The 14,701-nt window shown below is 42.8% G+C and overlaps 1 protein-coding gene across 3 annotated transcripts in view; it reads left to right on the plus strand.

Annotated features, from left to right (window-relative positions):
- PLCG2 (phospholipase C gamma 2) overlaps positions 1-14,701 on the plus strand; it is a 488,855-nt gene that overhangs the window by 240,293 nt on the left and 233,861 nt on the right. For all 3 annotated transcript variants that reach the window (XM_078669997.1, XM_078669998.1, XM_078669999.1), the window contains exons 9-11: positions 3,379-3,451; positions 12,447-12,548; positions 13,054-13,172. In XM_078669997.1, coding sequence (XP_078526123.1) covers positions 3,379-3,451; positions 12,447-12,548; positions 13,054-13,172 — 294 coding nt within the window. The remainder of the gene's footprint in view (positions 1-3,378; positions 3,452-12,446; positions 12,549-13,053; positions 13,173-14,701) is intronic.

A 14,701-nucleotide genomic window follows, 5' to 3' on the forward strand; every position in this document is an offset into this window, starting at 1 on the left:
TTTATCAATGCACTGTTTAGTTTCCAATCGGTCTATAGGTGTAAAAAGTGGAAATAAGGTGATTTAATGTATGTTTTCATTAGGGTGAATGCGGCTGTAGTTGAAATTAACACCACCAAACCTTCCTTTGCCCGCCCACTGTCTGAGGGTGTTCCGGGTGTAATTATAGGGGCAAAGCCTTCAAATTTGAAACCTCCCATTTACGAAGTTTCCTACAGGCATATCAGCTGTGAGGTGTTTATGGGACTCACTATTCTTTATTCTCTATTTTGTTTTTAACTCTGGCAACATTCCATGATCTGATAACTAATGTGTTACCAGTGTTACTAACATGTGGTTTCTCACCCCTTATTTCTTGTTGGACGTTCGTATCCCCAACCTCATGTGATCAGCCTCAGACCCAATCTCCCCCCTGTTGTCATTCCTGTTCACCAAAGCTATAGCAAAGTACAAATCTGTTGAAGTTAATCAGGGGCATGCCCACTCTGGGCTTACATTAGAAGTGCAGAGGCAAAAACCCTTGATGTTGTGGGTCTTTACTGGTGGTTTGTAAAAGAAACCCAGTTGTACAGCTGTAATCCTCCCATCTAGGTTATCTAGGGACTGTTGCCTTTGACAAAGATTGGAAAGGAGAGCCTTTACCATAGCTGGATGACAGACGTTGACTGCGATACAGTCACAATGATCTGTTTTTCAACAGTACTCAGCCAAGTTCTCCCTTCCCACCATTATTATTTCGTTGTACCGAAAAGTGATGCTACAAATATGATCTGAAATCAAATGTACAACTTCGTTTTTTAGATCACCTCAGTTCTCTATGATGTGCGAGTCTAGTTTGGAGACATCCTTCAAAATAATTACATAGTGGGTAGCATCCGGCAATAGATGTACAGTGCCGTTACAGTCACCAAAGTTCCTATATTAACTTTACCCTGATATAGTGTGGTTACCACTTCCTGATGTGTAAATGGAATGATAGGATGTCCCTCTCAAGTGTCTGTGATTGGACATGCACTATATATCCTAGTGGGTGATGGCTCATTAGCTGGACCCTTTGTTGCTGGGTGCTCTGTTTTTCAACAACAACATTCTCTGTAGTAGCCTTAAGTTCAATTTGCAGTTTGTCTCCATTCTGAATTATGCCGGGTACATTTTTAACTAAAAGACACACAGTTGATGGACAAAATGCAGAGCAAATCAAACATTCTCCCCCAGTCAATCAATTTGAGTTAAATCCATCATTCTTTTGCTCACCATGCCACCCCAGTTTAGACCAAGCCATATTGAAATCAGTCTTGACCCTGTGCAATAGTCCAGAACGAACTGCCAAGCCAGGTCCTCCCTGGACCAGAAACAAGCATCTACATTTTTAACAGCATGCTTAAGTGTGATAATGCACGTATTTCAAGTAGGAACTTCCTTGCTATATTGTCCAGTTTTGCATGGACTCTTTAAACCATCAACTCCAGATCATTTGGTATAGTCAAAACCTGCTATTCAAGTCCTTTTGAGTTGCTGCCTTTTCTGCTGGTACATGAGGCCCTTGTGCACTTCTTAAGATTAGAGGTCATATTTCCTGCTAGCTGTCTACTTTTTTTTAGCTGGTGGTAATTTCAACTCATAAATGGGTGACAGTTCTGTTATTTCCAGTGGCATATTTGAGACACAGCGTGCCTGTTCAGTACTGGATGTACGCAATACTGCTTGGGCTGTATCAGATAGATTTGGAGACGGGATTATCTCACCAGTGACTTCCACTATTGTGCTACACAAAACCTCAATAGCTGCATTCTTGATCAAACACACCATTTTTCTTTCACATTGACAATTTCATTGTTTGTTAGCCTCACTGTGTCAGTTAAATAATTAGTTAGGGCATTAGTGTTTTTTAAACTCTTACCATTTCCCAACAGGGTCTTGGGTTAGTTTCCTCTTGCCCATGGTTATATTTACTCTGGGCACAGGTCCAATCACTTTTACCTTGAATATTAAATGGACAAAAAGGAAAGTTTTGACCAGAATCACTTAAGTCCAGAGAAGAAGTTTGTGCCAAGAGCAAGGGCCCTGCCCGGCCTGGCCTCATTCGGGCACAGATGGGTTTGCTCTTTACCCTGTCTTTGCCAGGGCGCGTTCCCACGCTACAGGACTAAAGCACTGTTTGAATGTGCCTGTTTGGCATGCTGGTGACGGCGTGGCGCCTCCACTCCACATGAATCTCTGGTGCTTGTAGTCCTGGGCAAAGCAAACAGTGTTGGTCCTTCACAATCCAGGCTACTTATGTCCCTTCATGTTGTGCTTACACAATGTGGACCCCTTGTGTCCCTGCACCTGGTGCTGACTCAATTCAGGCCAATTCCGTACCAGTTACTGGCGCTGTCACAATCCAGGATTCCTATGTTCCTGCACCTGGTGCTATCACAATTCGGGTCTTGTTCCCTGAATTTGATGCTATCAGAATACATGCTGCTTGTGGTGCTGTCTCAATCCAGGCCTCGTGTGTCCTTACATTTCACACCATCTTAGTCCAGGCCACTTTGCGCCTTATCCTCTGCTGCATTCACAGTCCGGGCACCTTTGTGCACCTTTCAGTATCAGACATATTTTCTTAATGCCAGCCATATACAATGTATGAAAGTAGAATAATTAATCTCAGCCATTGGTGACTATGTAATCCAGTCCTTTCAGACCTTCGAAGCCCATACTAAATATCACACATTGCCATCCCTGCTTCTGCATTTGTGTGACCCCACTGACTTAACCACCACTGCTAGTTTGGCTTTGTGTAACTGTGATAGGTTTAATTCCATGCACTTTAGCTCTGTTTGGTCTTATTTAGGTTTTGTAGAACGTTAGATGCTTGGAGAAGCCTTAGTTTACCTAAGGCAGAAGCACTACAGGAACACTGAAAAGACACGCTGGTTCTAGAGCAGTGAGGGTTTGAGGCACTGTCTGAACATCAGGTCCACTTACTCGATCCACAGAACTAGTCGTAGTGCGCTCAAGTGCTAAGCAGCCCTCTCTGAGAATGTTCCACCACATCTTTCCGATTTCCAGAGTGTTGATACTATCGCCTCAATAAGTCATTCACCTCTAAGAGTTTGCACATGATTATGGCGCTGTGCTTCTTCCCACCACAAGGTAATATCCACAAAGTCGCCCATTGCTCTCCCACCAACGATATCTCTATACATGTTATCCAGATGATTTAGAAATAACTTACCATGGTTCTCTGCTTTCATATGTGTACTAGTTAAAGGATGTGCCAGTTTAGACTACCCTTTGGCCATGAGAGTAGTGAATTTATGATACACGAAGTTGGCTGTATGATCAATGTTTTGGTTTGTTTGTGCCTTCAGTCTGGATTTGTTTCTGTTTTAGGAACACAGACCGAGCCGACGCTTCAGCAGTTCATTTGCATGACTTCCAGAGATTCCTCCAACACGAGCAGAAGGTACTGTATACCATGAAAGAGCATGTAGAGCACAGGTGTAATGAACATTATTCTGTTTAACATAACATAACATATGTATCTGTGGTGCGCGGGTTCACCCCTGAGGTCTTGGATTGAGGTCTGGGGCGTTAAAATGTTAGTAGTATATCATCAGCAGATAACGGGCACTTGTCTTCTATACTGCTAATTCGAACTTCTGCTTAGCAGGCAGCAGATCAAATGTCAATGATCATAGGGACCAAAGCAAAATTGAACAATGGAGGGAACAGTGGACGCCCCTGTTTAGTACCTCTGTAAAGAGTAACACATTCAGACAAAAAACAATTTTTATGAAAACATGGCCCAGATCCTTCATACAAAGCTTCCAAGTTAGAAGCCTCCTGGGTGTTTAGTTGTGTCAGTCATCCATGCCGCCCTGAAAGTGACTCCTAGTAATACTGTATTACTTAGCTCTCCTGGAACCTGAGTCAGGGTTGCCTAACTTAGCCTAAAAATAAAGTTTTAGACTCACCCATTTATCAAGCACCAATGCATGGTTCCTTGCTTTCCTGTCTCCATACCAGGCACCTGTGTCCCGCCTTGATCAATACCAAAGCACCACCCTGTGGGTGGGATCAAAACTGAAACAGGGAGGGAATTCAGGCCTGATACAAGGAAGACTTGAACTCGGAGTGATGAATATTATCTGTTAGTAATCGAGGCATGTCTTAGCACATTATTATTGTGACATGAACCCAAATTCAGGATAAATACATAAAGGGCAACACTTGTCAAGAAAAAATACTTAAGTGATTGTGCAGTGCAATCTGCTGAGCTCATGCTATGAAGAACCCTTGCTGAAATGTATAAGGAGATTTCAACTCACTGAGGAGTTCCATGACTTTAAAGAGGAATGTGGCCAAAGGCCAAGGACTAGAAAAAACTTGGATTTTGAGGAAACTTAACATACACACTGTAATCCTCCACACTTGGTATATATGACCAATTGCGCATGTAATATGAGATGCATAGGCATGACCTTCAGAAAGATCTGGATTAGGATTTGTGAACACTGGAGTAACATAAAGGGCAAGAAGATTACAACAAAGATGAACAACCATTTTATTTCCCAAGAATACACTGTGAAAGATTTAAACTGGATTATATTAGAATAACTGGCGGACATGACCGAGAAGGGAGAAATAATTCTCTTTGAAAGAGAATAGCAATGAATCTATTAATTGGGGATACACAGAAAGGGATTGGATTACAGCATACCATGGCTGGCATTGAATAAATAGGGACTATATATAGTTTACCCACCTTCTCTATGATCTACTCAGACGAGGATTGTATGGGCATTTCTATGTACCCTCTTCAAGTTCGTTTTAAGGCAATAGTTTAAGGTTTAGGTTGACCTTTGTAATATCAGTATTTTATTCTCCCAGAGTTGGGACCCACAGTTGTGCTGTACATCAAGATACATTTTTGTTGGTGACAATCAGTAATGAAAATAGAAAATTCCCCCATTTTTTACACTATGTTCCTCTCCACCGTATCACTTTGAATAGTGCATTGTTCATGCCCAACGTGAACGGATACCGTGCAGGCATAATTCTCCCAATATTGTGCACAATTTTGTATACTTTAGGGTTTCGTTATAACTATATTTAACTTCCTGAAAAATGTAAGTACAGTGGGAATTTCGCATATATCTCTTTATGTACCTTTCGTACTTCGTATGTTTCTTTAAAACCATAATTCTGTCCCTGTTTTGAGAAAACTGTGTGCAGCCTCATTCATTGACATTTCTCCTGCACTCTGGACCAGTCCAACACATAATGAGATGGATAGGTCCTCTCATGCACAGTGACTACATTAGAAGGAGCGGTACCATGATGTATGAAAGCAGGTAAGGGGACGGAGCTATGACACATCTCAGCAGTTAAGTATTTAGGACTGAGCCATGATCAGTTTCCTTCACATGCAGCGATTTGAAGTAACATCTAGGTGGAGAATACGGGATGGTACCCTGGACGGAGTAAGTCGCAGTACCTTGGTGTTATAGAAGGGGAGAAGTAAATGGGCGGAGCTATGACACATCTCATTAGTTTAGTATGTAGGACTCAGCCATGATCAGCTTAGTTCACATGCAGGGATTTGGAGGAGCAAGTAGATGACGAATATGAGATGGTACCCTTGACAAAGTAAGTCACAGTACTTTAGAATTACTAAAAGAGGACTTTATACTATTAGCCAATGGGGTGCTATAACAAAATCTTGATTTGTTTACCTTCTAGTTTGTAACTACAGGGTCCGCCCGCCTCTAAATTCACAAGGGGTGCAGAATGACATGAGACTAGGTTTGACCTCTTTCCCGTCATTTGCACTAATGTTGACTTGTACCTATCACCTGTATGAGTAATCTCCACACCACCATTAAACACCTCTGTGTATATAAGTATAGTATATAAGAATAGCGTAACATTGTTAGTTGTCTATTGTGCACATTTTTGTTTGCACATATGATACCACACAATCCCTCTTTCAGCAATGGTGAAATGGTCCTTTTTTACTGGGCAACATGACCTTGGATTGTCTATGCTATGATTCTCTCCCCAGCTAGAGGTATCAGAAGGGCCAATTAACCCTATGGGTGTGTAAATGTTACTTGCATGATTGAATGTATTTGTCCCACACAAAATGATAAGTTTGACTAAAATTAGTAGTTTGAAATCGTAATATAAGAAAAACCATCCACTGCACGACCTCCTCAGATGACTCAACCCAGATAATGAAGCATCTCAACTTCCAACTTCAGACTGACCGAAAAAGCACCATCAGTGGCACCCTCACCTACAGACCATCAGGACCACGCCCCAGCTTCTGCAAAACCATCCATGACCTCATCGCCCCGATCAATATCTTCTCAGAGGATTTTAACTTCAACCTCTACGATCTCAGTGACACCAACACAACCAACCTCCTGAAAAGCATAAGCAACATCGACCTCAGGCAACTTGTCACCGACCATACCCACATCGTAGGACACATGCTTGACCCATTTTCATGTTCAGTGACAGAGTAAAGTACAACCATGTCTCCCAGCTCACCTGAACCAACGACTACAGTGTCCACTTCACAATCTCAGGACCTACCAACACTGACACCATAACCCACAGCTCCACACACATAAACTGGAAAAGGATATTAGAAAACCAGTGGAACAACGCTCTGAACTCCCACCTCCCAGACACAACATCCAACCCAGAACAGGCTGCGGAGAACTTCTTCCAGTGGATCATAGAATGTGACCACAAAAAATGATACGTTTAACTACAATTAGTAGATTAAAGTCATAGTATAGGAATAATTTTTTCCATGACCTTTCAGGGATCTGCTATTACAGATACTTCACCTAGTCAGTCAAATTCAAATGGCCTGCCAGAAGACCAAGCTGGTTCACCATGAAGCTGAAATCCACCAAATGCAACTTCCGGCATCTATAAAGAAAGTGGTGTAGCAGCAAAGAGACAGGAGACAACACCCCCTTCTAGACAGACCTCAACCAGTGCCACAGCCTCCTGAAAGAAACAAAGAAGAATGCTTCAGCAGACCGCGTAGAAGTCAGCACAAATTGCAGCAATGAGCTCTTCACCATTGTGAAGGAGTTCTCCAACCCGGCAGCCTCCGAGAACAACATCACCTCTCTACCAAGAACTGTGTGATAACCCTAGTGGCCTTCTTACATAACATGATCTGTATTCTACATAAACTTCAAACCCCCGGGCTGACAGTATCAGCCTGTTCGCATCCACGAACACAAACTCTGAACACCTGCTCACCCATTGGGACCCTCTTCCAGCTCAAGTCACATTCTCCATCATTAACTCGGCACACTCTGGAGCACGCACGGACCCCTGTCCCACCACATCTTCAACCTCGAGAGCAAGATGATTGGCAACGAGCTCAAGAAAGTCCTGAACACCTCCATCATATTGGCCTCCTCCCCTGTGGACTGGAGACATGCCAAAGTGAGGCTCCTCCTGAAGAAACCGCCCGCTGACCCAGCAAAACTGAAGAACTACCAGCCCACCTCCCTGCTCCCATTTCAGCGCAGGTTCTCAAGAAGGCAATCAACCAGCAACTCACTAAATACCTGGACCCCTCACAATCTAGATTCCAAGCCAACTACAGCACAGAGACCGCCCTGATCGCAGCCACCAATGACATCAGGGCCCTCCTGGATTGCAGCGAAAAGGCAGCCCTCATCCTCCTGTACCTATCCGCCACCTTCAACACTGTCTCTCATCACATCTTGATCAGCAGACTCTTCCACATCGGAATCCAGGGAGACACAGTCAAATGGATCACTCCACACCTCACAGGAAGAACCCAGAGAATACCCTTCCCACTGTTCACCTCAGAACCCAAGAAGATCATCTGCAGCATCCCCCAGCCTCACCCTCTTCAACACATACATGTCCCCCTTGGCTAACAAGGTCAGATCGCACAGACTCAACATCATCTCATATGCTGACAACACCCAGCTCATCCTTTCACTGTGAGAAGACTCCACCACCAGAGCCATCTTCTACAGATGTGTCATGAATATCACCTACTGGATGAAGGACAACTGTCTCAAGCTCAAAACGGACAAGAGGAAAGTCATCATATATGGGAATAACACCTTGCCATCGAACGACACAGGGTGGCCTTCTGAACTCGCGCCATCCTCCACCTGACTGACCATGCCCGCAACCTTGGCATTACCTTGGAGAGCAAACGATCTATGAAGAAACACAATCTCATCCACCTGCTTCCACACAGTACTCATGCTGTGTAAGATCTTCAGGTGACTTCCAGTCAACACCAGAAGAGCCATCATGCAGGCCCTCGTCACCAGCAGGCTGGACTATGGGAACACACTCTATGTAGGAATCACCATACACCTCCTGAAGAGACAACAGACAATGCAAAACTCAGTGGCAAGACTCATCCTTGACCCCCCCCCCATATGAATCCACTTCACACTGCCCCTTAAAAAGCTACACTGGCTACCGATCCAGAAGAGATGTCAGTTCAAGATGTTGACCAAAGCATACAAAGCCCTGCACAACAAAGGACCAATGTACATCAACAAATGCACGACACTCCACCCACCAACCAGAAACCTAAGGTCTGCCTCCTTCTTCCTAGCTTACACCCCCAGGTCCACAGAAGCAACAATGGACAATGCTCCTTCTCTTACCTGACATCCAAGGCTTGAAACAACCTACCCATGAACCTCAGGGCAACCCCAATGCTGTAGGAATTCAGGGAAAGGACTCAAGACCTGGCTGTTCAAATGAACAGATCACCTCAAAGCAGCTAGCAACTCCAGCGCCTTGAGACCCTTAAGGGTGATTTGCTGAGCTTTATAAATCCTTGATTGCTTAATTGAATGGAATCCTGAGGATTTCGGTCTGCATCACTGCATATGATAATCACTTCTCCTCACCTTCCCATGAGCTTCCTCAGCAAAGATCATTTGTATAGTTGAATTAGCCTGTTTGAAGATAGAGGTGCTGCCGTAACAGAGTTGTGCATGACACCTACTGTGCTATGTCAACTTCTTTCCAACGACATCTGGGTTACTCACACTTATCTTATTTTGTGATTGAAACTGTGCTGCGTATGCTCGCCCCTTCATTGGTGTTCATTGCGTGAAACATGAAAATCTAGTTATGCAGTGGATTGTGGGGTATCACAGGCTGATCACCTAATGAACAAAAAAAAGGCAGTCCATCAGCTGTCCCTGTGACCTTCCAACCCCAGGCAAATATTGCTATGCACTTTATTGACTTGATGTGCAACAGTATTGATCAGCAATCGCAGATACCCACGATAACAAACCCTTGTGGTGTGCCCTGTGGTGGGTATGCGAAACAGTGTGTTCACTGTGCAACACAAACAAGTGCCCTGTGGGTTAGGGCCATGCTTCTGGCGATGTTGCTCATTTCGGCTCCTTCTGCCAGTAACAGGCTTATGCAAATGTGATGGATCCGTTAAGAGTGTACTTTGGAAAGTAAACACTGCAGTTGGACTTTGTTTATTGTGAGTCTGCACAAACAATGAATTCTTTCACAACAGCTGGTTTGCCTACAGCATGACGCCCGCTTTCTCTTTCCTTTATGCAGTAAACGACTGATTTTGCCTGCTTAGCCCAAAGAAACTGCACAGGAAGAGACACTTTTATGCACAAATTTCACTGTAAACAGAACATCTGGATGTTGAACATCTCCGAAATTGTACCTGATTTTTAGGACGGGCCTGCCCTTAGTTGTCTCACTAGACTAGTGTTTTCCCCCAAAACTCATACACGCTACCAAGAGAGCCTTTTAGTCAGCGGGTTGCATCTTTTAGTATGTTAAATTGTCATTTACATACACCACAGCATATAAAATTGGACACTGGCTAAGTCCACATTGCCCATCGGCTCCCTTCACTTTGAGTGACAGTTCCCATCCACCTAAATGTAGTTCCTTTCTCATCACAGTCCAACCCGGTTCAAAGTGTGCTTTATTTTATGTTACCTTTAAATGCCAGCAACTTATTTTGCCTACACTTCACGTGGCCTATTAACTGGTGATTTATTTTCTGTTTTCTTTTCAAATTTGCTTTAATAAAGTGGTTAAGTGACATTGTAACATTGTAGCTGCAATGAGATTTGGCTGTTTAAGGAGGTGTGTATACATACTGGCCTCCTTAACAGATATTAATAATACTGATAACAATAATAAAATGCATGAGATTGCTAAAAGGCTTGTTAAACATATGACAGACATGTTTAGGTGACTGCATCTGCATGTTTCCTATTTATTTTGGTAGTATATGCTTGCAGTAAAACAAAAAGTTAAAAAATACCTTTTGCACTAGCCTGCCAAGCCCAGACCTATTGGCTTTGCCAATGCTTTTCCTCACTGAGGCATACTTCAACAAGCTGTAGTTTGTGGAACTTTTTCTTCCACTGACAGAAGAGACACCATGTCTGCATAGTACTGCCCCTGCCACACATGCAGAAAGCTGGAATTATTGATTCTAGATGGTATTTTCTAGCCAAAATGGGAAATAAGATGCGAAACGGGGCCCTTTCTGGCAGATTTTTCCTGATTTGGGCTGTGTTTATGTGCACAAATTCTTCCTTCGATTGAGACGAGGCATCTGTGTGCAGAAAGACTGAGGGGGACGCCAGGTGGTGCAGCTTTCAATCGAGTGGGCCAGTATCTCTCATAGGGATGTCACTTTTCCCGACTTGTCATTGGATACTCAGGCGGCCTGAGTCAGACCCATCTTATGAGTCATCTGAAAAGTGGGCAATATTTCCCTCACCCCGACCAGTAATTCCTTTCTTACAGACTTTCACACAGAGATTCCACCTGTTTTCAGCTTCTGAAATCTCAGTGTTTAGGTAAACAACCAATAATTTTGAGGGGGCCAATAACTGCTGTTAACTTTTCCACTGCAATTAGGAGGGAACTCGGAATGCAGACCTTAGTGAGCATTTAAGACCACAGAATTCTGAAGGTTTTAGCAAGCAAATCATGAAATCTGATGGACGCCAGTGACCGGAGGACGCCTTTCTGCATGGTACCTAGGGGTTGATTCCTTGGCTCCTTTCATTGGTGGGACTTTGGGTCTTTCAGAAGCAAATTTCCACTTGTACCAGATGTGGGTCCTAGGAAGTCAAACTGACCTTTTAATACTGAGCCCCCAAGTGACGTGTCCACTCATTGAGAGGAGTTGGCCTAACGGCCAGGGTGGTCGACCTCAAATCTGGGGAACTGAGTTCGAGTTTGGCAACCACGCTGAACATCCTGTGATTTTGGACAAATCACTTAATCTCCCCTTGCCTAACAAAAAAATGGATGTGTCCTCATGTAATGCAACTGGTGCTATGTAAAGTGCTCTGACACCCAATACCTTCGGGTCAAGTTCGCCATATAAAACCCTGTAAAAAAAAAAAATTATAATAATATTAATTGTCAGCTTAGACTTGTGAAAAGTATTATCTGTGGGCACAAATGTTAGCTCCTCATTCCCGGAATCTGAGTCTTTGAATATTCACACACAGAGAGGGAATATTGAGGATACTCTGTATCATGGGTTTTCTACAGTCGTAAATTTAGGTTTGACAGTGGGAACATGAGTGTTACCAGTAGAGGGGAAGGGGTTTGCCACTGGGAAGAAATTGAAGATCCACAAAGTCATAACTATCATTTATCACCACAAGGTGATTTTGCACCCAATTTCCACAACAACACTTGTACCTGTATTCTGAGGTCAAGAATATATCCAATATCAGACATTTTGCACCCGATGTTGTAATGCGAATAGGGCAAAATTTAGCTACTCTAAGGATTTTTCCTTGCGCAAAGTACTTCAAGTATAAACTAGATGAACTTCTATAGGGAAATAGGAGGGTAATGGAGAAAAGGTGTAGCAATACCACTTCCAGAAATGTTTCCCCTTTTCAATCTCTTTAATTTGGTATGGGGTAGTAAAAACGCTGCAGGGTAACACAGAGCTGTCTAAACACAGAATTCTCCGGCACAATTTTACTACAAGTAATTCCTTGCCAGTTAGAATAGGCGACTTAATGCCAAAATGACAGCACCCTGTATTTATAGTGTTGTAGTAGAAGAGATCTCAGCACACATTTATCTCCTTTTACATTTCAACCATACCTTTTAACCAGCAGAAAAGCCATCAATTTAGGACTGTACTCCGAAACCTATGATGTTTTTAGGAGTAGGTGTGAGATTTTTTTACTTTTCTGTGAATTCCAAAAATGATGATAAAAGTCATCGGCATAACCCTTGCAAACGTGCTCTTTTTCCTTGGATGAGCCAAATGTCTGCAATGGCCAGGACTAGGTTGTATCTCCAACAACTGTGGTTATCCAGTAAGAGTGGCATGAACCATAAGCATCTGCAGCTGGGGGACTGACTGATGCACATCCTTCTGTTGAATGCAGGAGTCCTGGGCGCATGACCTCCGCAAGGTTCGAGACCAGATGACGAAGTTTGTGGATGACACCATGAGGGAAACAGCGGAGCCGTTCCTTTATGTTGACGAGGTGAGTGAATTCAGTTACTTAGGGTAAACACTACTCTCAAATTCCTGTAATGGACTTTTGGAATAGCCTAATACATTCTGAGTGTTGTAGTATTCTTTTGCTTCCATTAATCTAATTAGACCTACTTAAATGAAATCAATGAATAGTTTAGGACTGGTAATGAATTAGTATGTAATGACTTGGAATGAAGTAGTCACCTTACAATACCTTCCTGTGCAGTGAGAATGCCATGTAAGACATAGCTGAAAGAGCTTTAAGACCTATGCAGCATTACATAAGACTTCTAATGGTATTAATTGATGATTAGCTTCAGTGGTGTCGCGCATGGAGTAGCTATGGCACTACGACAGGCAGGACCGTCTTTTGCACCATCACACAACTCAGGTATACTTGCATGCTATCTGTAAATACTTGCATGCTATATTTTCACCATTGTTTACCTGTTGTTGTTGTGGAGCCTGATACAGTTCTTGTTTCTTATTGTACACCTTTTGTGTTCCTTCAGTTTCTCACATACCTCTTTTCCAAAGAAAACAGTCTTTGGGATGAAAAATACAGTGAGATATCACCTCAGGACATGAATAACCCTTTGTCGCATTACTGGATCAATTCTTCCCATAACACGTAAGTTGCTTTAACACCTCATATTCACTCAAGCATAAAGAAATCATAGCAACATATTTAATATTTACTTATTTATTTGGTTTGTTAATTGCAACATTCACTAAGAAAATTGTCTCTTGGTGCGGGGACTCAGAAGGAAGAGAGGTCCGAGTTCCCCAAGTCATGAAGTGCTATAAATTGAATAAACATGTTTCTGGTTCCTTGTGGGAAGTTAAACATGTTTTGTTTCCAGGTTTAGGGAAAATCCCACCGTTTTTAAGCCTGTGTAACAAAAGCAGAACTGCCTGTGCCCTGATCTGTGGAAGTGTGGGTTGGAAATGAATTGGTAAATGGATAGGCAGCTATTCCTAGCTAGACAAAGCTCCTGAGTTAGAGGTCCAAGGGGTGGTGGGAGAGCAAATTACCTGTTGTGTGAATAGATTGGAATGTTCTGCTTGTCCGCATTTAGTCAACGAAGATAGACCACAGGCCAGAGTTAAATGCCTTTTGTTCATAAGTCCATACCAGAGAGATATCTTGCAACATGGATTTGACGGCAAATAATTGTAAATGGTTAGTAGGAAGCAGACTTGAACATCTGATTGGTTTGGAACTAGATGTGGAAATAAACATGGTGCAGTTTTCAATTTTTTCCTGATTTTCAGAGAGTTCTCTTCAAGTCTTCATAAGAGAGATACGGAGTTCCAGGAAGTTAAACCCTGTAGATTGAAGGTTCATCCACTACATCTTTTGAGCTTTTATGAGTGAGCCATGAGTAGTTTTATTGGCTTCATTTCCAGGGCCCGATTCATGAAGGGACGTACGTGCAGTGAAGTTTTTGAGTGCAGAGTCTCTGTACGCATGGTGGAGTCTCTGCATTAGAAGCGGAATCTCTGCTCTTGGGGTAGAATCACCACATTGCAGTACTCAGTGCAGAAATTCTGCCTGAGTGCTGAGACTTCGCACTCTTAACTCTACTACACGTACGTCCCTTCGTGAATCGGGCCCTCAGTGTCCAGAATGGAATTTAGCTTCAGTGAATGATGAATCCTGATAAACAAAATCATGCTGGGCAAAACACTAGGATTAGAGAGAGTAATTGGTAACAAGGCCAAGGCTGATACAACAGGAGGGTGTTACTTGTTTCTATTTTGTACTAGTATTTGAATTAGGAGGTAAGGAGGACATAGATGCTGTTGGGATAGTTGAGTCCGGTTGAAATCCGATCATTAGCAACAGAAACTTTGTGTGAAAAGATTAGGAATAGTAGGAAACATATGAGGGTACAGAGACAGAAGTAAGGATTTCAGCAAAAGGGTAGATTTTATGGGGTTAAGCCAAAATCATAGGAAACGTGTTTAGTTTTTTTTTACAGATCAACAAATTAAAGGCTTTTGTTGAAGAATTGATACTTAACTAAATTATCTAAAAGACAACGAGTGAGACAGTGAGCACAGGGGCATCAATGAGCACATCTCAAAACTGTCACTTATGAAAGAAGCTCACCATAGCACTATTTCTTTTTGGGTTTTACTCAACAAATGGACAGG

This window comes from Lissotriton helveticus, chromosome 12 (genome assembly GCF_964261635.1).
Source record: "Lissotriton helveticus chromosome 12, aLisHel1.1, whole genome shotgun sequence".
Lineage (NCBI taxonomy): Eukaryota > Metazoa > Chordata > Amphibia > Caudata > Salamandridae > Lissotriton > Lissotriton helveticus.